The sequence below is a fragment of the Carettochelys insculpta genome, chromosome 2, assembly GCF_033958435.1.
Source record: "Carettochelys insculpta isolate YL-2023 chromosome 2, ASM3395843v1, whole genome shotgun sequence".
Classification (NCBI taxonomy): domain Eukaryota; kingdom Metazoa; phylum Chordata; order Testudines; family Carettochelyidae; genus Carettochelys; species Carettochelys insculpta.
Genome location: NC_134138.1, coordinates 49,941,233 through 49,968,970, shown reverse-complemented (window position 1 = coordinate 49,968,970; position 27,738 = coordinate 49,941,233). Strand labels below are relative to the sequence as shown.

General features: G+C 39.8%; 1 protein-coding gene across 7 annotated transcripts in view; it reads right to left on the bottom strand.

Moving 5' to 3' along the window:
- RUNX1T1 (RUNX1 partner transcriptional co-repressor 1) overlaps nt 1–27,738 on the bottom strand; it is a 151,023-nt gene that overhangs the window by 66,051 nt on the left and 57,234 nt on the right. For 5 of the 7 annotated variants that reach the window (XM_074986952.1, XM_074986950.1, XM_074986948.1 and 2 more), the window contains 3 exons: nt 6,466–6,603; nt 3,571–3,812; nt 11–100 (listed from right to left, as the gene is read on the bottom strand). In XM_074986952.1, the coding sequence (XP_074843053.1) occupies nt 11–100; nt 3,571–3,812; nt 6,466–6,603 (470 nt within the window). Of the gene's footprint in view, nt 1–10; nt 101–3,570; nt 3,813–4,461; nt 4,505–6,465; nt 6,604–8,602; nt 8,677–27,738 lie in introns of those variants that run through there. The other 2 variants (XM_074986953.1, XM_074986954.1) reach the window with 2 other exon arrangements.

Sequence of the window (27,738 nt, the reverse complement as noted above, 5' to 3'; positions counted from 1 at the left end):
TGTGCAATACCTTCAAAAATGGGATGACAAAAGGTCGCAGTGGGAAGTTAGTAGCTTCTTGCAGTTTGGAATGAAATTCTTCAATCGTCAAAGTAGAATTCTGCAGAAGGAAAAAAAAATTTCTGTCTCGGTGACATGAACAGAAATATTAGCCAAAATATTCTGTACAAAAATCTTGTTTAATACCTTGTTCCTCTTAATGCAGAATCAAAAAATTATGCATGTTACCTAGAAAGTAAACTTACTCATCTAACAGTACAGATGTAACTATGTCTGGACACAGTTTTGCTAGAGAAGGAGTGGATAATTTTACAAACAATCTATTTATTAGGTACATAAAGAGCAACACTGAACTCTCAGACATTCGTTGTTCATGGCTTGAAGCATGGGCTTGAGCATTCAGAATGCAAAATATTTCTTTTATGGTGACAAACACCTTCACCTCCCCTGGATTTCAAAGAGTTATGGGTGCTGTTCAAACAGAATTTGTGTAAACCCCATAGAACTGGAGGTACCATGGCAGCATAATTATAGCTGTTAAATTTATAACAGTGCCCACTATATTATAATTCTTGGTTGAGGACTGGGGAGTAACACAAACATATTAACATAATTCACTTTTTATAGACACTTATTCCTGTCCCATTGGCAAATATATCTAAAAATTACTAAATCACATCCAACTTCCAGCTACAAATAGACAATCCCACTGATCAACCAGCAGAACCATTTACTAATTATGTTCTCTTGCACCTTTGCGAACCCATGAAAGGCAATTAGAAGTGCAGAGAAATCACAAAATTGTCACTCAGGGTGTAATTTAAGGACAATGGGCTGTACAGGTCTAACTGAATAAGCAAGAGCTCCCTTATTGCCAACAAGGTATAAGAAATAAAAGTCCCAGCTACAGTTTAGCAAGTAAGATATCGGTGTTACTTATACATGGAGGAGTGCATCTTATAAGCACATAACTGAGAGACTGTAACACGGACTCTCACAAAGCTGCCCTTACAGTTCCATTTTTCAATGCAGAACCACATAAGGAAACCTAAAACTGAAACTGGAGTTACTAAGCATGTAGAACTGGCACCTTCATACACAAATTCACCAGATGTCCATTCCTTTTTAACGCCTTTGACTACCCTGTTGTTGACAGTTACCTCAGCCTGTGCAGTACAGTTTCCCTGGGAAAAAGCAAAGGTCCAATTCTACATTTGCACAGAAGTTAATGGAAATGTTGCATTTGTTACGCAACCAAATACACAGTAGGGCTCCCTGCAAGTCATGGAAACATAACAACATAAGTTACACTATCTAAGGTGCACTTTTTCATAGTTGTTGGTTGTTTGGTTTGTCATAGACCTGCCCAGATTTATTTAGTATTATACAAAGACACATAGAGATTCAACAGTGGTAGCACTCCCAGTTCTGAATTAAGCCAGTAGCAGCTCAAGTAGCAACACCGAGAAATCAAGCTACCAATTTTATTTTCTACTGTATCCCTGCCCTGTTGAATGGGATGTACGTAGATGTACAGGGGAGGTAACACTGTCCAGCAGCAATAAAAAGAAATCTGGGACCAATTTCTAGTGCTGTCACTCAATGGCAAGTGATTATGGGCAGGCTACCCTGTCTGTAAATTGGGAAAGTTATTGATATTTACGGATAAACAGCATTACGTAAAAATGGAAGGAACAGTGAGAGAGGCATTAGACAACAATGAGCGCTGAGACCATGGTTGTGCACGCTGATGATGAGCATTATATAAAAGATGTAATTTCTACATACTAGGAACTCCATGCAGATACTATTATAAATAAAGTGACATACAACTGCAATACACTGATTTAGCATCTTAAATCTCTCTTGCAGCCAGCCTCAGTGACTATTGCATTTCTATGATAGGAAAGTTTTCCTGATATAATAATCTCAGCAAATCTGCCTAGTGTACATTCAGCTCATACATGTTTCTGCTAGTATGCTAGAATCTCTATTTTGTATCCTAATTGGGAATCGAGGAGTTCATAAAAATAAAAAATTTCATCAAACTAAATATTTCAAAATGAATATTGCAGTACACTAAAATACACTGCCCTATTCTCGGCTGCATCTACACATCAGTTTTATTTTGAAATAAGCCATTCTGGAACAGCTGTTCTAAAGAAGTTTTTTTTTTTTTTTAAATAACACGGCTCCACACAAGAATGCATTTCAAAATAGCACCAGCTATTTCAAAATAGCATGTTTGGACACACAGTGCCTATTTCAAAATAGCGCCATTGGACGCCATTATGGCTTATTTCAAAATAGCACTATTTCGTGTCTTAATAGTGCCTTATTTCAAAATAGTGATTTCAATACAGTATTTATTGCTCCTGCAATAAGGTTTATGAAATTTGAAAAAACACACCCACTATTTGAATTTATTTCAAAACAGCATATGAGTAGTATAGATGCTCACAAAGTTATTTTGAAATAACAGCTGTTATCTCAAAATAACCTTGCTGTGTGCTCATAGGCCTTGCCTTTCAAACTATGGCAAAACAATTCTGAACATACTGAATGCATGCTGACTTTTTTCTCATCACCATCACTTTTATTATGCATTTTTTTCATCATTGGGAAGAATGGTTTGTAACTGGCTGTTGATAAGACTGGGATCCATAAAATCAAGGTTTTATTTTATACAGCTTGCAGATATCCCCAGGAAAAATAAGCTGTACTGTTAAAAGCACTTCTCTACCAGTATAACCGCGATGTATAAGGTTAATATCAGTACAGACATTTTTATTTATTGATTTATTTTAAATCACAACCATAACTTACATTACTATACAGGTTGCACCTCTCCAAACCAGAATTCTCCTGTCTGGTAATACCCATCGTCCAGCAGAACCATGGATGTTACCGGATCAGAGATTTCGGCCGGCAGGTTGCAAGGAAAAGGGCCAGCAGCGAGGAGCCCTGTCTGGCGGGAGCCCAGTGACAGGGGTCTGGTTTGTGTTTCTGGTGCCGACTCTCATGCTGGGCCTTGTGCTGGCAGCCTGGCTTTCCTGCTAAAGCTGGTGCTGGCTCCCCAGTGGGGGCTGAAGCCGGTAGTCCAGTAGGGGCTGAAGCTGGCCTCCGAGGGGCCAGAAACAGGCCACAGGTAAGGGGACGGGTTGGGCTGTAGGGGTGGGGATGCTAGGCTGAAGACCCCCCTTCGTCCAGCAAATTCCCTTGCTAAAGACAGACCAGGTCCTGAGGGTGCCAGACAAGGGAGATGTAACCTGTACTGGCAAAAGTTTCTAATGCAGACATGGCCTGAAACAACCTACTACTTACAGTCAGCTAGTGGATTACTTCTATTAGCTCTAATGGCAGGGAGGCAGCTTCTCCTAAGTGTTGTGCTCCCAGAATAATCACAGTACATGCTCTGATCTGAATAATCACATTATATGATACCTCTCTGATACACAGCACATGCATGCATCAGCTGTTTATTTGACAACTACTACTAAACCTTCTAAATTTTAAAGTTAAAACCTGCTACAAAAAAAATTGATAATAGCGTCACTATTATTTACTTACCACAAGTCCTAGCACAAGGGTACGTACTCTCTCCCCAATCTCTGGTGAAATATCATTGCCAAACTGCTGTAAGGTTGTAAGAAATCTCTTCAGTTTGCTGAGCTGCCTTGCTCCACAAGCTGGTGGTAACTGTTGATTAGCCAGAGAGGACGAAGATGAAGATGATGGCCCATTGCTAAAGCCATTAGGTGGAGATGGAGCTCCATTTAATGCTGTTGGTGAATGGCTTGTGCCATTGGTTACTGGTTAGAAAAAATTTTAAAAAAGAACATTTATAAGCTTAAAGTTTGCTGTGCTTCGCTTCAGAATTGATTGTTTAACTGAAAAATGAAGTCAGTGGTATTTTGACTCCATTCACATAATTACAGCTAATTAGTCCTTTGATAATAGTAAATGTAGATTGCACAAAAGCTGTTAATAAATGATGTGTGGATCTGGGACACCACCATCTTCAATATGCACACATGGCTGGCACCCATAATGTTCTCATACCAGAACAAACAACATTTGGAAGTTAATCTTTTGTCATAGGCTTATGAGAGTATAAAATTTTTTTAAAAAGTAAATTGCTCTGGAAAGAGTGCATGCATTTTTAGTAGAAGCTAAATTTGCCTCTAAAAATTGTACTTGTGTTTTATACACACAACTGACAGATGTGTTTACAAAACAGACTTTCAAGTTTTAATCTTATGTCACCCATTTAAAAAGCTATTTTCTCTCATCCATATTTCATAGCCACTAACATACAGAAAGATGGATTTGTGTCAAAAGGTGCAACCAGTACAATGTTTGCTGTTATTTTTTGGTAAGATTGAAAGCTTGTAGCTAAATCTTTGGATGGGGCCTTGGGAATAGATACAGACTTTCTTTCTGGCTTGACCTCAGACTTACCATGTGGCCTTAGACTTAGCCTCTTCATGTCTCAGTTCCCCTTCTGTAAAACAGCGATTGTAGTACTTCCTTACTCCACAGTGCTGTAGTGAGGACTATATTAAAAGACTGCAAAGTGTTCTAATTCTTTGACAATGGAGCACCTACTTTAGTGTTGCTCACTAACCTGCCTAGTTTTGAAATTCTTATTCTCACTCTCCAGAAATGTATCGAATTAAGGATGTCTTTTTTCCCCCCATACAGCCTTACTGAGAGACAGTCATCCAAGCAGAGTGTAAAACTGCTATGGGCTTCTTACTTAAATACTCAGAGCTGCAGATGATGAATTTTGGAGCAAGGGATGGTCCATACATTTTAGAGCATATGGGCCCCAACCGGGATAGCTCACTTCTTCTGCAGATAATATTAGCATTGAAGCAAGAACCCTTAACAAATATTAGTGCAGAACAGCTCCTCCTTGGATGACTACAAGAACTAAAATGCAGTGTCTGGTGAAGCTGTTCCTCACGCACAGGAGTGAACAATGTATTCATTCCAGCGGGGTAGAACAGACACTGCCAGACATGCTCTCTGAACCAGTAGAACTAGGCCATCTGTTGATTCTTCTGCTGGACAGGAGCTATTCATATTCCAGCCTTTCACAATGGCCTTGTTTTTGCAGAGTCAATGCATCGTCATAGCCACCCAAAAACTGAATGAGCCCCACTCTTGGTCCATGATATACCCCAAAACATTCGTTCACAAACAAATATTGAAGAATCACCTATGTGGGAGCATATCTAATAATAACGGTGTCTGCTTACTGAAAATATTCAACAAAAAGACCAGTGCAACATTGAGCTCACTACTCTTTGCATCACAAACATTATTTCAATATTTTCTTAGTCACTGACCCCTCTCAAGCAATGCCCTACAAAGATATGTTAGCCTCTTTTGTTACTTAGACCATCTACCAGTTACAAGTAGATTAGCATTGCTGCAATCAATGCTGCTGTGTTGATTTAGCAGGTCTGGTAAAGACCAGCTAAGGTGATGGCAGAGTGCTCTCTTGTTGACTCCACTACTTTAAGGAACCTGAGAAGAGTAAGGTATATTGGCAGGAGAGTATCTCCTGTTGACACAAGACGAAGCAGATAACATACAGATATATACGTTAATGTCAGCTTCATTATTACAAAACTGAAATAGCACAACTTAGGTCAATTTCCTGTGTAAATGTAGGTCAGCCACTAGCAACCGTGAATTATCCTCCTGAACAACCATTGTTTATGGCATTTTCAAACTCATTTCTGCCCAAGTGGTCACTATTTTCATAGATTAGAAGGCTGCTGTTATCACAGATTGACTGTATAACATATGCCATGGAATTTCCCTCACATAATTCCTAGCCTTGAGAAAAGCATCCACTTTTGATTTCAAAATTGTTAGTGAGGGAGAATCCACCACAATCCTTGCTAAATTGCTCCAGTGATTAATTGCACTCACTGTTATAAATGTATGTCTCATTTCCATTCTAAATTTGTCTAGCTCCAACTTCCAGCCATTGGATTGTGTTATATTTTTCTCTGCTAACCTGGTGACCCCATTATTGCTGTGACGAGCTGTGGGCCACTGGCTGCCCAGCACTGAATTAATACTTGTGTATTTATTCAAAAGTCAGTGCAATTTCATTACCAACACAACAGTGAAGCCCAGAAGAAAGTCTCCACACTTCTTTTATCAGGTATGCTATCACTGGAGTAAAGAGTGCAGGGGAAATTAGCACTGACTATTTTTTTCACTGTGTACCCAATCCACCAATAAATTAAGACACCTCTGAAATGAATGGCTTCACAGACTAACATGTGTTCAGATAGCATTCTTAATTTTGCAGTATAATGAACTGCTGCTCTAGTAATACCAGACAGATTTCCTTTCACATAATTTGATTTCTCACATACAGGAAGAATCAAAATTTCACGTGCTAAAGAATATGGAACAAAGACAGAAAAGAACTTTAATTACACGTTGTGGGTGTGAATGAACTGGTTCTTGGAGCGCCTTGAGTAGTGGGAGGAGGTGGCATTGTTGGAGGCGTCAGCCTGGATTGTGTCTTCACATCCACAGGTGAGTCTGGCATTGTGGAGTGCTTCTCAGTGCGATCTGCAACATACCACATGAACACATTATTTTATTTCTCCAGATACGTCATTGCTAAATAGAAAGCTGAACCGTAAACGAAGCAGCTTCAGCATCTTCTGTGGAAGATAAACACACTTATCTACTCCAGCTTGTTTTTTTCAAGATTACATAATTGAAAATGCACTTCAGAAGGTGTAACACAGATGGTAGGACCTCATTTATAAACAGGGTCATATTATCTTGTGTTTTTATTTCTAACATATGCAGATGCTCCTCCAAAAACAGTATTGGAGCTGCAATAATGTCGCCTCACTTGAAGGCTTTTACATTAGCCAAAAGGAGAAATTAGATGAAGGGTAAGGAAGGCAATAAATTCCCTTATGACAATTCTGCAAGAACAAAAACCTGAAGCGCTTTTGTACAGGTGAGATATTGGCCACAGCCAGCTCTCTTCATGACTGTTTTTTTCCTGTAGCACCTGCTGCTTTCTTTACCTTTTGTCTTTGTAAGTACAAAGGATGCCAAGATTAATACAGCTTGTCTCCTGCCCAGGTTTACTACTCCACCTCCTGGTTCTTTCTTAAATTAACATGAAATAAATACCATACACCATATTATAAAAGGTATCTTTGGCTGACACAGGACTGGTGTATTTATATTAATTTAATATTAATACAATAAAGACCTTCAGATGTTTCAACTTGTACCTTTAACACCAAGGACATTTGCAGACATCCACAAATTTTGGGAAATGTAAAGAAAGAGAGGAAAAAGAACATGACAGTTCTCAGGATGCAAGCTATTCGGCATTGAGACTACATGATTTAGCTCCACTTTACTACATATTGCACATATATTTAAGAGGCATTTTTGAAAAAGGAGAAAAAAAACCCTTAATACATGTATCTCAAAAGTGAGCAAAAGAAAGCAATAAACCTTTTAAATTATTTAAGGCTGCAGTGTGATTTCCTTATTCACCTCAGCAGTTCATTGAGACTTCTGGAGTAAGATCATCACATTTGGCTATTTAATGTTCATTAGCTAAAATGTAATCTTTTCCAAAGTTATTCTCCATGCATTACCCTAATCTAGTCATATTCATGTTTCCATTTGCCCTGTTGTCTCACTTATCACAGCAATAGACTCTCAAAAGCAATGGATAGGAATAGGTAATTTTTTAAATAAATGTTTAAAATACTTTGAGCTCGTGTTTCCTTATAAACTTCACAACTCAGTTGTGATGCAAATTCTACTCCTTAATCATGCAAAACAGTTGCAAAAATAATTTTCTTAAGACGATGAGACCTTCAACAGTAGATAAAAACAAATACAAGATACACACATGTACCTATAATTATATATGCACTTTATATTATGCATAACTGGCACATATGTATATTAAAGAGAGACTTCAATAATACAGATTTCAATAGATATATTCTAAAGGACACTTAAAAACAATACCAATTCATTAAATTTATAAAGAGCATGTCAAACCAAAGAATATTGTGTTTCCAATCCCTTATTACTAAGAAACTAAAGAAACAGGGCACAGCTACATATTGTGCAAAATTTTGCAGCTGCAGGAGATATTTTCTTATTCTTTTTGAAAAAAAACACTAGTTTCTAGAAAGAGAGTTTAGTTAGTTTGTTCAGATTTTGGAAATAAAAAACCCTAAGAATGAGAAGCTAGAATCATGTGAGTGGAAGGGAATAAACTTTGTAATCACAGCAGAAAAGAATCTGCAGTGTTGATCTAAGGTCAATAATCTCAGTCATGTAGTAAACAGCGTGGAAAAGACTGGCTGAAATTCTAAGGCATCTACACAGTCAGGTGAAGTGTAGCAAGTCAAGTAACAGTGAGCTCTTATGTTCCCCATAAAAATCTCTCGCTGCACTGCTGTGCTGAAACATTTAAACCAAGAACTGCAGCAAATCATTTATTTAAAACAAAGAACGTTGAAAGTTAGCCTCAAAATGTTAATTACTTCCTTAATAGTTGAATTCATCTTACACTCACCTCAACCAACCTCAGCAACAAGGGAATAAATAGTTTTCAACTCATGTTGCAGCTGAGGGAAAGAGACACAGCGGAGAGTACAGGCCCTCCTAAATAAAGGCAAGTATTTCTGCCATGCCAAGAAAGGAGACAGAAAGGGAGGCTTGCCAGAGCTGGACGGGAGATAACAGTGGGAACTTCTGGTCCATCTGGTTTTCATTCTGCTAACACTCACATTGAACTGTTAGAGAAGGCAGTCCAGGTACACAGATTTGAAGCACGTGGGAGCACAGACACAGCCGGGGAGAAGATGGAGGTGGGTGGAGGAAAGAGAGGAAGAAGTCAAAGCTCCACGAGCAATCTGCTGCTTACGCTGAGCAGGCACACACTATACCCTCCTGTTCAACTGCTGATAACGGAAAGCAATTCTGCTATCGTGACTAATCACAAGTTCTTCCCCCCTTCTCACAAGTCCACTAAGCCTTTGAGCTGAACTGAATTTTGGAAGAATGGAGATTGAGCACTTCTAAGAAGCAAACTAGACTGTTTTCTATTTCATTATTTAAATGGATAGTTTAGCCTCCCTCGTGCAGGGGCTCTCAAACAACAGTTCAGATATGGGACCCTCCAGGAGGTTGTGAGGTTATCCTGTGGAGGGGTCACAACCTATCAACCATCGCCCTACGCCCCACTATGCTTCCACATTCATAACAGTACTATAGGAAAAAGTGTTTTTAATTTATGGGCAGGGGGTTTACATTCAGAGACTTGTTATGTGAAAGGGGTCACCACTATAAAAGATTCAGATTTTCAATCTATTAGAACCTGCTCACATAATGATCTAGGATTCCTTTTTAACTGGATGGGGATGAAGCACTGGAAAAAGTTGCCTAGAGAGGTGGTAGAATCTTCATCTCTGGAGGTTTTGAAGTCCTGGTTTGACATAGTCCTGGCTGGGAAGACTTAGTTGGGGTTGACCCTGGTTTAGGCAGGGGGCTGGACTAGATAACCTCCTGAGGTCCCTTCCAGCCCTCTGATTCTGTGATTTTATGTCCTTAAGACCCCAGCTTGATCTTTAATTACAGTATTAATTAATGTTACCCAGAAATGTGCTTGGAACACCTCTTGTTAGAGTGACCAGCTTTTCAAAAGACAAAAGAGACACACGCGCAGGAGCCACACCCACCTCCATGGCCCAGCCATGGCTCCTCTCCCCCGCCCCCCCCGCCGCCCAAGTTCCCACCCCTGTGCATCCTCATTTCTCCAAGGCCCCACCCAGATGCCAGAGCCTGGGCTGCTGTGGAGAGCTCTGGACCCTCCACCTGTGCTGGGAGGGAAAGCCCCCAGCTAGTGTTGCCAACCCTCCTGGTTTTGCTGGGAGTCTTCAATAATCACATTCCATTTCCTGGCAGCTACTTTCGGAAGATCTGGGGTGCTAACAGTCTGACACCACAACCAAGCTAAGGCACTTCTTCCTGGCCACCCTTGCCCCCAACTACTTCCAGAAGCTGCTGGCATGGGCCCTGTGGCTGGAGAGGAGAAGAACAGGGGTTATCAGCATACTGCCCCTGCCCCGAGTGCTGACTCCACACCCCCCACTGGCTGGGAACTATGCCAACTGGAGATGCAGTGACAGTGCCTGTGGGTAGCTGTGCATGGAGATCCCAGGCCTCCACCTCCTAAGAGCCGCTACCAGAGAGATGTACCAGGTGCTTATGAAAACTGTCCAAGTTAAGCAGAACACCTCTCACTCTCTGTCACATCCAGTGCTCCAGCCCAAAGCCTGCACCATCTTCTGTATCCAAACGCCCTCCCAAAGTCCACATTACAACCCTCTGCCCCAGCAGGTGAAAGTGGGGGAGAGAGAGCGCTGGAGAGAGGAAAGGATGGCAGGAAGAAGGGTGTGGCCTTGGAGAAGAGTCAGGGCAGGGCCTTGGCTCGGGAAAAGGGGCAGGGCCAGGGTCTTTGCATTTGTGGGACTAGAGAGTTGACACCCCTACCCCAGTCTTCATCCATCCCCTGGACATGTCCAGGCTTCCACACAGCAGGCAGGGCCTTGTGGGCAGAGGAGGAGCAGGGTGCAGTACCTTACGGGAGGCAGGGGCGTTATGGTCCGTCTCAGCCCTATCCCCTCCCCTCCCCCGGCCACACACAACTAGGGAAAGGCTAGTGCCAGTTCTGAGCCACCAGCAGACATAGGACAGAGCACTGCAGGGAACCTGGGACACATGCTGTCTTAGAGTCATTCAGCCTGGGACTGGGACTTGACCTCTCTACTTCAGGACTGTCTCAACCAATTTGGGATGACTGGTCACCGTACCTACCCTCAACACACATTAGGGGAGGGAGAGAATCTGAAACACTTCTAACAATGCTACACCTTGCAGGTGTGGGGCTGCTTGCTCTTCTCCTGAAAAGGGCCAGGTCTGCAGTGTCAGAAAGGAAATGGACTGCGAAATTTGCTGTTCTGCCTGGAAGGCACAGAACAGCCACTCAGATACTGCACTATCCCAGCAGGGTGGCCATCTCTGTACTTTGTTTCAGGGGGTTTCTCAAGGACCCGGAAGACAGGATACTGGGCTAGATGAACCTTCTATATGACCCAGTATGGATATTTTCATGTTCTTATGATCTTCCTTTACCACAATATCTCCTCCCACAGTTGCCAGCAATAACTCCCCACCTTTCCATGAGCTGTAGATTCCCAAATCCATGAGGAAGAGGCTGGGTCCTAAAAATTTAGCATACAGCAGGTGCTTCCCAACTCTACTTAACCACTCACAAACTTCCAGAGCCCTGACTACTCTGCTTTCACACACACAGAGGTACTTTAAAGAAAATAAAGGAATAGAGGGGTGAAGAAGGAAAGAACAATCTGCAGGGTCACTCCTTATACAGTGCAACCAATTTTTGGAATTGTAATGGTGAGGTTAGCAATATTTGTTATTTTTAAAGCCCCAGGCTCTGGAGTCATGAGATTATTACATTAGAATCTTTTCTGGTTTTCTTTTTTTCAAAATGAAAACTGAAGCATTGTAGACCTGCACCGCTGCCCAGAAAAGCCTAAAAATGTGAACCCTAAAAGACTCAAAAATCAGGAGATAAATAAGAAGGAGACAATATTTATTATTTTTTAATCTTATGTTGCGGGGGGGGTACTTTGTCCTGTTTTTGCATACTCAGAGGTTGTAATACTATCCGTATCATCTTCACACAAGTCCTCTGTGGATTTTTTCCTCTCTGTTCATATAAAAGGGTAAGGGGAGCATCCATTCCAAAGCCTAAGAAGAAAGACATGTTCACATATATGTTGGTTTAAAGGGATTCAAGTGCATTTTCTTCATTTTTACTACATGTGGACTCATATGCTTAACTTTCATTGAGAATTCAAAAGGTCTTAAAAAAACACCCACCCCCATCAAAACTGTGGAATTCCACAGGTCACTTGGTTTTGATGCAAAAGCCTAAAACTAAACCCAAGTCTGCAAACCTTACTTCATACACACCTAGGGTGAAATCTGAATATGTAGTTAAGCCAGGTGTGTTTTGAACAGCTTCAGCTCCATGATGAAAGTTTCAGTCGGCCCATATGTTCACCATTTCCCAAAATCTCACACATAATTTAAGATTATAGTTTGTGTGGGTAGTGAGAATAGCCTATTTCAGGTATAAGCATTTCTACTTCAGAATACTAATAAGCAGCCAAAGCTCTGGAATGTTTAGCCAACCCTACCCAAACGTTTCTTAAGCCCAGAGGTCCTCCAAACTACAGGAAAAAGGAAACCATCTGCAATTCATTCTATACTGTTCATTGCAATCAATTCAGGATGGAGATAGATGGTGAAATAACGGGCTAGTTCTAATCCATACACACAAGCCTCTAGTGCAGTGACAGACTTAGGTTAAATTCAGAAAGTATGTTTCAAGTATGCGAAGATCTATTGCATTTGTTTTGGATTATGTTAAAAAAACATTCTGAAGTATACATCCTTGAATTTCTTTTACAGCAAACAGCGTAATTTTTGTCACAGAAACTTTTTGCTCCATTTTTAAATTAAAACATGCTGTAAAACCAACTTGAAACTATGATGCTTCTTTGGTGGATTTTTTTGGTTCAAGTAACTATACTGTTTTTGTCATGCATCAATTTTTCCGATGGAAAGTATTCTTGCTACCCCTTTTTAACTGTGAAAAGAATGTTGATGTTTACTAACAGTGTAATAAGCCTTCCAAAGTGAATATGAGGGGGAAAAAAAGAAAAATCCCTCAAAACGTGTGCATGAGAGAGGAAGGAGGAAAGAGATGTGCGTGTATTCAAAGAGATTTACTTCACTTCCTGTATCCTAAGTGATTTAGTCCATTTTTAAAACAAGGCGGTCTTTCATATATGGCAAAATTGCAGCAAAAATGGCAGGCTTCCAAGTCTAATGCATCAAGGAAGGCTGATGTAAGGAACAAAATATGGAATATATAAATATTTTACTGATACCATGTCAATAGCCAATTCAATGTCAAGCATTTCTAGAAGTGGTATGTTTTCAATTTCCTTTTTTAAATGAAAAAATGTACAGTATAATATACTGTGGCATTTATTTTACTTTTAGTTAGAGCAAACAGTTCCAGATGTATATTCAGCAAGAATTAGTCTTAAAAAATGCTCTATATTGATTTTACCTAGCAACCCTGTGCCAACCCACTGAAAAATTGGTGTTAAAGGTCTCTGAATTAAACAGTTTAAATTTTTACTGTCTAGTTTCCTTTCAAACTTAGCCTGTAAACTAGCAAAATGGAATGTACAAAGCCTCATCCATGTGAAGGATTAAAAAAGAAAAAAAAAGTTGATCCAATTATAGAGTTAAATTCAATGTAAAGAATTCTATACTAGTGGCCATCACCATAGCATTCATACTAATACCACTGTCACATACACTATTTGTCATGGTTTGGAGATTGGATAGCATGCTAGTGAAAAATAAAACAAGGGACTGAATCATAACAGTGATGAACTGAACACCCAATTCAGTCCAGTGAAAAGTAATAGTTAGCAGTTACATAGCACTTGCCACTCACATACACAGCTCTTTACAAAGGTGGGTATGTCTCATTCTCCCTATCTTAATTACAGACAGGTAAGCTAAGAGACACAGGGTATGTGCACACAGCAGCTTTATTTTCAAATAAGCTGTTCCAGAAGAGCTGAAAAGGTAAGATAAAAAGGTAAACAGGCTACACGGGCTGGATTCTGGCCTGTGGGCTGCCTTTTGGACACCCCGGTGTAGATTGCTGTAGTTCAGACTACCTACGTGCTATTTCAAAATGCATTTTTGTGCACAGTAGCATTATTTTGAAATAAAATATTCCAGATTAATTTATTTCAGAATAAGGCTGTTGTGCAGACATACCCTCATGTTACAGAACTAGTTAGATGCCCATAATTTTCATATTCGGTCTCGACTGCATTCAAAATACTGGCCTAAAAGTGAAGGAATCTGAATCCCATTACAAATTCTGTGACCAGTAGAAACTGCTCAACAAGGATCTCAAACTAGCAGTATTAAAGGTAAATCAAACTTTCAGGAACCGTCCTGTATCAGAAGAACAGTAAGTAGTCCTGACATATATATATCTGAGGAATAGGTATGCACCCAAGACAACAGTGATGAAAGATGGCTTGCAAGATGACATAACAATTGATGGCATCTTCAGCATGATGTGCGTGAAGCTCTTAAACACCAACAAATATAGCTGGTTTTCTGTAGGGCAGTACAACAGCTTTCTGACAACCTTATCTCATTCTTTTGCAGCTCAAATAGTTTAGCCTTTAATCATCTTCTTCACATCATCAGCTATTCTTGGAAATAAACGGAAGTACATCCATTCTATCTATTTCTGCCCAGTTCCCTCACCTTCTGCGGATCAACTCTGCTTCTGAGATTGTCCCGAAATTATCACAGACACCATCAGACTGTTTCTTCAGGACATCTAAAACAAGGCAATGAAAATAACATATCCAATGCTCTGTTGCTTGAATTTATAAGGGTGTTCCTGATATTATCCCCTAACTCAAATCTAAAGGGGATGTGGATTATATGTACCAGGCAAATGCCAGCATATGCTTTGGAAAACTAGACTGTCACTCATAACCATGACAACCAATGATGCTGGCACACATTTTAGTTTGAATTCTGCGACTACCGTCTGCTTCAAATGGGTTGAATAGCCTTAAGGAATCAGAAGCATATCATAACCTTCATGCCCTCCACCCCTCAGAAATGAGAAGAGAAGGGTGTCCAGAATTATGAGTTGCATCTAAGGTTAAAAGATCCAATTGTTCTAAGGCCAGAGTCAATACGCTTTTACTCTGGCAAAGTGCAGACCTCCCCAAAAAAACACATTTAGCATATGATATTATTTAGAGAAGGGTTTGTTTTGTTTCTTATTTAAGTGTTGTTTTGTTAAGGCATTTAACTGTGAATACTCAGTTCATTTTTAGTCGCTTTTGAAGGATAAATACTGATCTGACAATTTTGTCCTATATTTCTTAATATACTCTTCTCTTCCTTTGCCTGGTGGTTTCTCTTGTTAAAACTCTAAAACAATAATTGAGTTGGGGAGGACGCAGTCTAAATCTATAGCAACCATCAACAAAACAGTCTACTAAATATTTCAGTGGGAACTTATGGAGATAACCTTTAGCCCTAGGAGAACTAAAAGAAAAATAAAGGTCAAAATGAGGCAGAGCCTTTAGTTTTTATTAAACCTGAAAACAAAATCCACAAATTCCCTTGGCAAGGCTGACTGTATAGCAGTTGGACTCTATTGGAAATGATGTTAATACACATTCATTTTAAATACACGGAGATGTTGGCAGTTGAGCATTAGAAAAATTCCTGTAAATATATGAGTTTGCAAGTTAGGCAATTAATAAGCAAAATGTTCTCCCAAATCTGTATTCTAAAAGGTATTATCCTAATCCTTCACTATGTCTTCTGAGTCTTTTCCTAATTTTTTTTTTCCTGAGACACCAACACACCAGTACGGTATGGAGATGGAGTAATGACACGCAGAGGAGAAGAGGAGTGGAATCTTCAACCCTACCCCCACCCTGCCACAGCCAACACAGAGGTGCTTGCTCCCCAGCTACTTCCACAAATAACGGTGAGGGGCAGCACATATGGCCATTCCTCCAGACTGCTGAACAAGCCTGCCTAGTCTTTTACTCCTGGGAAGAGCATTTGGGGTTGTGGTTCTGAAAAGGCTCTCCACTTCACAGTATTTCACGTGGTCCTTGGCCCACCTAGCAGAGGTACTAATGGAGGATTTGTCCACAGAGGATTCATTTATAGTACCTACAAGCTATAGAGGAACTTTATACATACATAAAATTTCCAGTCTCACCAAAAACAAATAAATACAGTTTGTACATACCCACGCCTATACACCACATCATAGTGTGTGTATGACAACTGAAGGCAGCTGAAAAACTAAGAAACATGTTCAAGAATTCTTTTCCATTCTTCCCTGCTCCCAACAACGCTTCTTGACTATATCTGCTATACGCATCTTTTAAAAAATAGGGGTAGTTAGTACACAGAATTAAATTTACAAGAATAATTATTAGCAATAAATAATGAGTAAGCCCATAATACATGGTTGAATGTTTGAAGTGAAATACTAATAAATGCCTCTGAATACAAAATGTCGTGGTCATAGCTCTTACGGTTTAAGAGGAGTTCTTCAACACATGTAGCACCAACAGACAGACAGACACACTCTAAAATATATAGTAGATCACAGACGTCCTCTAGGCTTATTAATGATCACAATTGGAAAAAAACACGCTGATGGACAAGTGGAAGAAAGATATGGAGTAGTGTAAAGAAGATTGTTATGTGTACCACACCTTTGCATACAGGGACATTTCCCACAAGTCTTACTACAAGTTTGCCTAATTTACGTGCACACAGAACATGATCCTGTGAAGATAATCAATGCTCTCAAGTCTCATTGCACTCAGTGGGGTTTTTAGATGCTCAAAACCTTGCAGGCTTAGGTCCAATTCTCTGGGAAGTCCTACACTACCAGGAAGATCGAGCTGGTCAGGGTTGATCTTCCAGAGTCTGATTTTGCACACCAGCTAGGGACACATGAAACTGAACTATCTGGGAAACATGTTGTGCCATTATATGAAATAAGTTTAAGTAAACAAGATAATGCAGATTAATATACCTTGGAAGAATATTATTGAAAGTCACCAGATGGAACCATTAAGAACATAACAGACATACTGGGTCAGACTAAAGGTCAGTCTAGCTCAATATCCTGTCCTCTGACAGTGGCCAATGCCAGCTGCCCCAAAGGGAATGAACAGAACAGGTAATCATTAAGTGATCCCTCCCCTGCTGCTCATTTTAACCTTCTGGAAAACAGAAACTATATAACTAACTGTACACAGAATTTTGAGAAGATTGTCATTGTTAATTGTGAGTCAATGCTTTTGAGATGTTACAGGTCACAAGTAAAATCTGTTCACACTATTAAGGTGTGATCCAATGCCTATTAAAAATCAAAGAAAAAAAACTTTTCTGTCAGTGAGCTTTGGACAAGGTTTAGAGAGTCTTGAACCGAATTGTTCATTAGGTACAGAGCTGATGCTTGCAGATAATGCACTCGCAAAAAATATATGATGCACTATCAACATTACATATAGATATCAATACATATATAGATAGGCATAGATAAATCAGATGTTTATCATTAAAGGTCAGTACAGCCTATTTCACCATACACACAAATTGATAAAAACCATTTTACCATTAATAGTCATTTACAGTTCAGCAAAGTAAGTTAAATGCTGCTCGAGAAATTAGACTTTGACTTAAGAATGTTTACTTTGATACATCATTGTTGACAATTTGTATTTTAATGGTTATAAAACTAACATTTTTTCATCATGTCTCATGTTCTTAAATAATTATTGTCTGGCTCCTACTCATAATTTCCTGTGGAAATCTAAATCAGTCCAATTAAAAACTGCTTAAAAATAAACATTGATTTATCCACTGGTATTAAAACAAATGAAAAATAGAATATGGACAAGCCTACTGAAGGGGTAGAATCATTCCATCTTGTATATATCTCATGTTACAAATTTCCATTCATGAAAAGACAGTTACCATTTCCATAACTGGTATTCTTCGCAGTGTGTTGCTCATGTCTACTCAACATGGTGCGTATGCTTACCACATGCACCAGTGCCAGAACTTTTCATCATCAGAGTACCCGTAGGGCACCAGGTCTGGCGCCCTCTGGAGTTTTGTACTCGTGCTTCGGTATATAGGCTGCTGCTGGCTCTCCACATCTTTGATTCCTTCTTGCCAGAAGCTCTGACAGTGGGGAAGGAGGGCAGTATGTCAAATGAACATGAGCAACACATCTCAAAGAAATGAAAGCAGTTAACTATCTTGTCTTCTTCATGTGCTTGCTTGTGTCCATTCAACTTAGGCGAATCCAAGCAGTACCCCTAGAGGCAGGTTGAAGTTCATGTAAATGAGAATTGCCACACAGCTCTGCCGAACCCAGGGGCATCCCTGGCCTGGGGAGTGATAGCACAGTGGGTCATATGTGTGCATACTGATGACCACACAGTGGCCTTTCAGATGTCCTGGACTGGAACATGATTCAGGAAGGCCACCAAAGAGGCCTGTACTGAGGTTGAGTGCACTCTCATGATCAGTGGTGACTGGACCCCTGCCCATTCATAACAAGTCCTTAGGCAAGAGGTTATCCAGTTCAAAATGCTCTGCGTGTACACCAGGAGACCCTTACTTGTCCCAACTGATGATATGAAGAGTTGGGACAACTTGCAGAAAGCAACTTTAACACCAAGGCCCACCTCACATCCAAGGCAGGTAAGCACCTCTCTTTGCTGTTCTTATGAGGCTTGAGGCAGAAAACCAATAGGAAGACATCTTGGCTAATGTGGAAAATAGATACTACAGTGGGCAGAAATATGGGGATGAGCTATTCATTACATTTATGAATGATCGTATAAGGTGATTCTGGTATTAAGGCCATGCAATTCAGAAACTCATTGTGCCAAAAGTTACTGCCATCAGGAAAGCAACCTTCCGTAATACCTCTGACAAAGAGTGAGGCCAAAGGCTCAGGTTGAGGTCCCACTGTGAAAGTGGGGGACCAGACTCGAGGAAAAAGTCTCTTGAGGCCCTTCAGGAACCAAGCAATTACATCCTGGTGGAGTAGGGACTACCCTGGGATCAGTGGATGGAAGGCCAAAATGGCTGCCAAATGCATTTTGATAGAGGAGTGTTTTAAAACTTAATTTGTCAGATGAAGCAGATAATCCAAAATGGCCTACAAGGATGCGCATGAGATGGAAATTCCCCACTCAACTCCCCAATGGGAATATCTGGTCCACTTGACCAGATAGGTCTGTCTGGATGAGGGCTTCTGACTGTCTTTTCAAATAGAACTACTTGTCCAGATTTAGCCATGCAGCATCAACACTGTGTGGTGGAGCAACAGGATCCCAGGGTGTAACAGATACCCATGAGCTTGAGACACTAGGGCTGAACAACATGGCAAGCGCCACACTGGGAGTACTGCTAAGCTCAACAGAGTGCTGAAACTATGTTGGCGTGGCCATGTCAAGGTAACCAGGGTGACCTGAGCTTTGTCTTGCTTGACTTTGAGCACAATCTTGATGATGAGAAGGATAGGCAGGAATGCACACAGTAGGCCTCATCCAGGCCAGTAGGAAGGCATTGGAGAGGGAACCATTGCCCACACTCACCTTGAACAGAATCTGTGACACTTCCTGTTCAGCCTGGGGATAAACAAAACCACTTAGAGAGTTCCCCAAAGATTAAGTGCATTCACAGTAAATATTCCAGTTCAAACGCATCGTATTTTTTTCTTTGCCCATATTTCCTTGCATTTCTACCACAAGTGGTTTCTCTCTGCCGCATTTTAGGTCTGTAGTTTTCCATCATTTAACTTTTTTTGATTAATTCAATTGCAAATTAAAACTTATAACTTTTCTGAAGCATTTAAAAACATCAACTCCAACATATTTTATATGTATAAAATTAAGTTAGTAAAAAAAGCTCAGATGCTGCATATAAAGCTATAAAAGGCTTGGCAATTTACTATTGACAGTTATGAATTGATATATTGAAATAGCAGTTTCACTAATTTGATGAAGATTCTCCTGATTTTCAGAATATCTGATTTTTTTTTCAGATCTTTAATATTTTTAATTATTTTAACTGGTTTAATTTTAATCTACTTTCCCTGTTATAATCATGCTCTGTGTATGCTGCTAACATTTGTGACCCATTGCCACTCAATGGAATATGAGATTACCATATTTTTGCCAAGATTTAATTTACAATGCAAGATCTCTTTGGAAACTGTTGCTGAATAAATATTGACTTTTTAATGGCTTCAGCTGTATGATTTGAGATATGCTAACATCATATTGAGGCTTGCAGAATTCAGCTGTTACCTTTTTGTAATTTTGATGGATGCACATATCAAAATATTACAAATTAAAGATTCTTAAATCAAACTCTAAATTCTCAGGCAAAATGTTTTGTACTTTGCTAGTCTTTAAATTTTGACCACCATCTATGGAAATATGTTTTCATAGACTCTGTGTGTGTGTGTGTGTGTGTGTGTGTGTGTGTGTGTGTGTGTGTGTGTGTGTGTGTGTGTAAATCAACATTTACCAACGTTCTCTCTCTCTCTCTCTGTGTAAAAATCAACATCTATCGACATTTACTGATAAAAAAGTAATCCTTCCAAGCCTAAATAGTGTAACATACTGAATATTTTCCACCATTACTGGTCTAGGCAAATTCTATACACAAATAAACATTTTGAGATGTAATTAATAAAGTTAAAATAAATTATAAAATAGTAAGGGGAGATAATACATTCAATAGATTAAAGATGACTTAGTCTATAGGCATTGAATGTAAATGAAGTAATTTTGGCCACTAGAGGGATCCTTTATTGTTTTATGAATGCATTGGAAACTCCCACTTACAGTACTGAAAAAATACAAGGAGCAAAATAAAATCCTGAAAGTAAACGGAAAGACTTTCTTTCACATGACATATGATCATTTGAAAGTTAATTCATAAGTATATAACATGAACAAGTTATGACAATATGTTTGTGTGTGTGTATACGTGTGTGTATACACACACACACACACACACACACACACACACACACACACACACACACACACGCATGTATATCCATCCTTAGGTACACTGTATTTGACTTCAATACTGTAGTATAAAACATAAGTTTTTCTGGCTAAGAAATTTTCTTCATATAAAACACTCCTTAAAAAAAGACCCCGCTCTCAACATATGGTTTTATTCATTACTCTCTGCACCAACAACTACAGTGCTTCATACGCAAAGACAACAGTGAACCTCACGGCTAAGTGCTTTAAAGAAAGTGCATGACTACACATTTGGCTTAGAGGCTTTTTGGAATTTCAAAAAGTAAACCGTTTCAAATCTTAAAAAACAGTATACAATAAACTTTAATATAAGTAGGGTGAGAAATACCATGTTCACATGCACAGTGAACCATATGACTATGATAAGGTAACAGTGACAGCAAATTACAAAACAGGATCACCTACATTTATTTATTTATTTCACCTACATTCTTAATGCTATTTTCTGCAACTTCGTACATACAACCAAATAAAAAGGGACAAAATTTAGAATAGTCACTAACAGCAAAGGAAGATCAGCTAATGAATTAATCACACAAAAACCTGGCAAGAGAAGAGAAGATGGGGCAACTCAGATGATATTCTTGGAGATCTTTCTGGTACCAAACATAAACTAAGAAACGTAAAATCCAATATTGGAGATCGTTCAATGGTATCATGACTCTCACTGTTCCCACACTACTGCACCCCCTTCAGGGGTCCAATTTGTCTTGCATATCCCAAGTTTCGCCTCAATTAAAAACTATTTGTACAAAATCAGACCCAAAAATATAAAAGCGTCATGGCACACTATTACCAAAAAACTCTTTATTCTCCCATTTCGTCTGTATGAGATTTTAGTTTGTACTGAATTTGTTAGTCCTTTTTACGTAGACTGATATAAAACAAGGACAATACCTAGAGGACTGAGGTGCCCCCTGGAAGACCTCTATATATCCCTGGCTGAAAGCCATTAACTTTCAGAAAAAAAAATATACTTCTCTGAATTTTTGATGAGATCTTGTCAGTGGTTTCCACTAAATAGAAGAGATACAGGCTTGCTAGATTCAAGACTCAGTACTTGTCAGAGGAGCTTTCAACTAAACAGGAAACAGGGAGAAGTAGAACTTTTGCTCAACTCAAGCAGTCATGAAGCAGAAATCCAAAACTATTAAACATCATTCCAAAAATGAAGATTAAGAGTATCTAGACCAAAACCAAAAATAGTTTTACACAAGTGAATTCATATGCACTACGTGTAGTATGGGTAATTACAGAAACTGAGGAAACCACAGCAGCAACTGTGCATACAAATGATTTGTTATAAACTTAACAGGTAATTTCTAAAGGCAGTTATCAGACCCACCTTATGAAGGATATATAATTTTGCATAATGTACTTAAATGGTCTGTGGTGAAAAACATATACAAATAATAGGAAATAAACATGAATAGAAATGTGACTTAAAAGTAGGTATTATGACCTAGTGAACACAACTTAATCTGATGGGATAATTCTCAAAACTGGATTGTTAACACAGATGCAAACAATCTGCACAGGGCTCAGAGGAGGAGAGGCAAGAGAAGAATTGGTCTTTTACATTCCAGTCTTTATGATACCAGAAGCTAGAGTTACACCAAAGGTTACACATCTCACAGAGCTGGAAGGGACCTTAGGAGGTCATCAAGTCCAGTCCCCTGCCCTCTTCACAGGACCAAGCACCATCTTTTTTTTTTTTTTAATCTAATTGCCCCAGACCCTAAATGGCCTTCTCAAGGATTGAACTCATTGAGCAGGTCTATGGTCAAACTACTGAGCTCTCTCTCAGCCCTAGGGCCACTTGTGGCTCAATGAGCACACAGGAGTGACCCATGTGACATCCTCAGGGCTAGAAGCAGGTTAGGGCTGGAGGCACATCTGCCCTACGTACAGAGTTGGTGGGAGGGGTGCAAAATGGGTTGGCATGGGACTGAACCCAGTGTAAGCCCCTTTACAGGACTGGAACCAGCATCAGTCCTGGGGAGGATTAGATCCATTGACTTCATCTGCTTCTTCCCAGGAAGATGAGGCCCAGAAGCATCAGCAGGAGACCAGGGTACTCAGCACCCAAACCTCACCCTGCAGGATCATGAGTCCAGTGTCCTCTGGCTGAACAGGCTCTGTGGTAGCTGAGCTATGTGCAGTTAAGATAGGAGACTAGGGGTACAGTCTCTGGGTTGGGGGATATATATTGGGGCACAGGACGTGGGGACTGAGTGCTAGAGGGTAGTCGTGGGGCACCTCAGTGCTAGAGGCAGTTGTTGGTGGCTGCAGGGGGCAGCCACTGTGTAAGAGATGGATGCTGGGGAGAGATGGTGATAATCCCTTGGAGGCCATTCTGCTTAGGGCCAGTACCCTGTCTTTGCAGAACAGGCACAAGTGCTGGCCCAGTACTGCGAAGTTCTGGATTTGGGGAGACAATCCCAGTGGGGTATGGTAATGAGAGGGGGACATTTCCTAGCTGGGGAGCAGTCTGGACAGGGGACAGGATAGTCCCTGGAAGGGGGCTGGGTTCATGGAGGACAGTGCCTCCCTGTGGTCTGGGTGCAGAGGGCTGGGCGTACAGGAGCAGTGCCTGGCTTGAGGGGTACCACACACTGGGCAGGGCTCCCCGTCTTTGCAGACTCCCCAGCTATACTATCACCAGCAGCAAACAAGTGAAGGTAGCAACACACCATGAAACTCTTACAGTACATGTATAATTTTGACCATTTAAAAGGCTCTTGGTGAACATTTGCCAGTGCTGAAATAGAAGATACAATGTTGATTTCAATGGTATTGCTGTCATATATTAAATAATAAACCCTTTTTGTAGGTGTACAAGCAGTATATATATTCTGTGGATGTGACCCACATAACACACACAGAGGAGCATATATGACACACAATGGTAAATAGGTTGAGAATCACTGAGTCAGACAATGATGAGTGTAATGAGGAAATTTGGGAATTAGGCCGCAAGGAATAAAAAACGTAGTAGCAATGGCAGTGGCCATCTGCTATAGGCCACAATGAACAGTGGAAAGGAATGAACAATGGGGTGGAAGGATGGGGGAGAGGGAGAAAATGAATGAATGAATGAATGAACACATACCTGGACCTCATCATGAGGTACTTAAAATCGCAGGACAATCATCACTGTGGAATTTCTAGCTATCTAGATACCTCTTCATTAACAAATATTGCCAGACATATAGGCTACTTCTAAGCTATCTCGATCTTTCGAAAGAAGTGCTTCCAGAAGATCTCTTCCAAAACAGCCTCTTTTGAAAAAGAGCGTCCACACACAAAAAAGTGGATCAAAAGAGCAATCTGCTCTTTCGAAAGAGAGCGCCCACACAACCCCCTGCTCTTTCAAAAGAACAGGCCAGGGATTGAAAAATCAGGTCCAGGGGAACTGCTCTTTTGAATAAAAGGGCCTGAGGAGCATCTACACATGTTTTACTTCAAAAGAAGCTTTGAAAAGGGGCCGCTCGTCCTCAAACAGGAAAGGAAGAGCAATTTCGAAAGAAACACCACATTCTTTCCATTTACTTTTGAAAGAATGCTTTTTGTGTATAAATTCTCCACAGGATCTTTCACAAGAGCCCCCTTCTTTAGAAAGCCTTTGAAAGAACTTGTTACTGTAGACGCAGCCCTAGCAAAGATTCATAAATTACATATTAAAAAGTTTTATTAAACAAAAAGTAGAAATTCTGACTACAGAACGCAACATATATCTGATCCTCAACAACTGACAGAGTATGAAAATCAAAGGAACACTGGAACCGGTGGCTGTGAGCAACTTCAATTTAGCATGGAGCAGATTCGCAGATCCCAGCAAAGCAAAGATAGCACATTTCACTAAAGAATATTTTTAGGACTGAAAAATATCCAATGACCAAGATCTAATGGGAGGAAGTATTAAAATACACTGCTATAATAGGCAGCTCCTGAATGCTAAAGGAAACCAAGATACAGAAGACTGTATTTACCATGAAACAGAAGCAAGGAATAACACACAGACAATGTAGCTTCGTAAACATTGATCAAAGACTGGAAATACAAGGGTGTTATAAAAAGTCCATCACTCTGACTGTATATAACTTGGGAGTAAGGAGTAGGGAAGGAGATAACGAAATAAGACAACATGTTCTTTATTAAGCTTATAGTAAAAAGATAACACCAGAATTAGTTTACGCTAACCAGAGAGACCACTGGATATAAGCAAGGCCATTATAAATACTAAAAAGAATGTTCATCATCCTATTTGGTTTTGGGAAGAAGGGGCTTTCGAAGTCAGGGGGTCCTTTCGAAAGGTCCCTATCTACATGGGCAGCATTATGTTCCGAAAGCAGCACTTTCGAATCGTGCATGGCCCCCATTATGCTAATGAGGCACTGCATATTCATGTCAGCACCTCATTAGCATCTTCCAAACTGCTTCATTAATATGCCCCCTGCAAAAGGAGGGGGAACATACAGACACAGCTAAAAAGAATGGAATGAAATTCACAGTGATTCATGATGACACAAATATGGCTGCTATATTGAAACTGTTCAACTACGTTTACACTAGAAAGTTTTGTCGACAAAACTGGCGTTTTATCAACCAAACTCATGAAGAAGCTTCTACACATAAAAAATGTTTTGTCAGCAGAAACTGTCAACACAAAAGCCACACAGACACTCTAGGGGGGCCCTTTTGTCGAGAGAGCGAATCAAAAGATCGATCCACTTCTATGTGTACATGCAATCTCTCAAGAGTAGTTTTGTCCGAACATCTCTTCGAACAGTAACTTCTATGGACTTCTAGTTCTAGTGTAGATGTAGCCTTTCTGTTTATTGGTTTTTAAGTGTGTCTTCAACAACAGAAATAAATGGGGAGGGGACAAGCAGATAAATAGGAAGATCAAAAAGCTGATACGTGAAAAACATATGTAGGTAACTGTCTTAATGAAGGTGGAAAAAGGAATTCTGGCAAGAGCTTTTTTTTCAGTATTTCTAATATTTACTCCTAGTAAATTAACAGAACAACTCTGAAATAATAATGATAATAAAAAAACCCTACACACTGAACATACTATCGTAGGAATAAAAACTAACTGAACATCATAATAGGATTGTGGGATGTGATCCCACCAGAACTCTGACCCACCATTCCTTTTTTCCCAGCCATACTTCCACCCCTACCCCTAAAAAAGTGATCAAAAGAACTGGCAATATCACGGCTCCAGCAGAGTTTTCCTCATTTTGTTTCCCTTCACGTGGTTTTGAAAAGAAATATTTGGTCCACCTTCGTTCATTTCTTCATAGTTTCCAGCCACACAAATGTCTCAAATGTGACTCCATCCACATGCTTATATTATATGTCATTCTTGAGCTACCTAATAAAATAGTGTTTACCTGGTGGTTATTTATCTAATAGCTTTGCTTGTTTGTTCGCTTTTCAATTTCTATATTTTTCAAGGCTACCTCTCCCAATAATTACTATAGCACCTTCAACCAACCACTTCAAAAAAGGCACAGCTGTAGGAAGAGTCCAAATGGAGTTTACTCTCAGTCTGGAAATACAGCAAAATCGTAAGACTTTATAACTGAAAATCAGCTGCTTCATTCTGAACTCTAATTTTTTTCTTCCTTTTACATTCTAATTGGTGTACAGCTGTAGTAAATGTGACTGCGGTCACAAGATGTGCAGATGTTAACAGTTCTGTGGGACATCAAGAAACATTTCAAGCATCTTGTAAGTGCTGCCTAAACTTGCCTGAATTACCCTGACTACCTCCTCCACTTTCTGTTCAGTAACATTACCCTTCCTGAATATTATAAGAAAAAAAATTACGAATGCTTAAGCCAGCATACTAATATCTAGGTATAAACATGTTATCAATAACCAGGGACTGTGCTTGAGTCACTAAACAATAGTCAGATTTTGAATCAAAAGAGTCAACCTACATCATTGCCAAAGTGCCTAATGTAGCCATCATTTCTTATTTAAGTGAGAATAGATAAAGGAGTGCCTGAGAATAAATTTTTTAAAAGCCAAGGCTGGGTATATTTGAAAGAAAAGGCCAGGAACAAAGAGAGTTGCATCTGTTTCCTTTCTAGCAATCAAATGGATTAATTAGTAACTAAGGCTGGTAGCTCCAGAATGGATTCTATGTAGCCCATATATGAGCATGAATAGTAGTAAAATTATACGCTTTCAAAATTCACCAATGCCTCCAACTGCAACTGGCTCTGCATGGCAGCAGGGGTCCAGCTGTGCAGGACCGATTAGAGGAGTCAGACCGCTAAGCAGAATTGCTTTGTCTGGTTTGTTTTAGTGAAGATTTTTCAATATTTGGCATTCTCTCTGTTCAAGTTCCCACTAAAATATAGTAAACTAGGTTTCCTAAGTTGAGAAGGGATTTCAAAAATATCAAGAGTGATTTAAGAGCATAATTTCCTATGAAAGTCAATGACACCTGTGCTTGTAAGTCATTTACCTGGAACACTTTTGAAAATCCCGCTCTCAAAAATCCAACCCTGTTAGATTGCTTAGCACTATAAAATCACTTTGCGTTGACATTGCACAACCCCTCTTAAGCCTTTAAAAACAGGTATCCAAATGATTACTCAAGGACATTTATTTGGAGTCAGTAGAAGATGCACTTTTTAATGGGAGGTGTGTTTCAAGGCCCCAAAATTGCAAAGACGTGCATAGTGGAACTACTTTACTTATATGAACAACAAGCAGTCCTGTGGCACCTTATAGACTAATAGATTTTTTTAAGCATTAGCTTTTGCGGGCAAAGACCCACTTTGTCAGATGCAGACAGTGGAGATTCAAGAGGCAGGTATAGTCATACAGGCTCAGGAGGGAGTCCCAGTCAAGA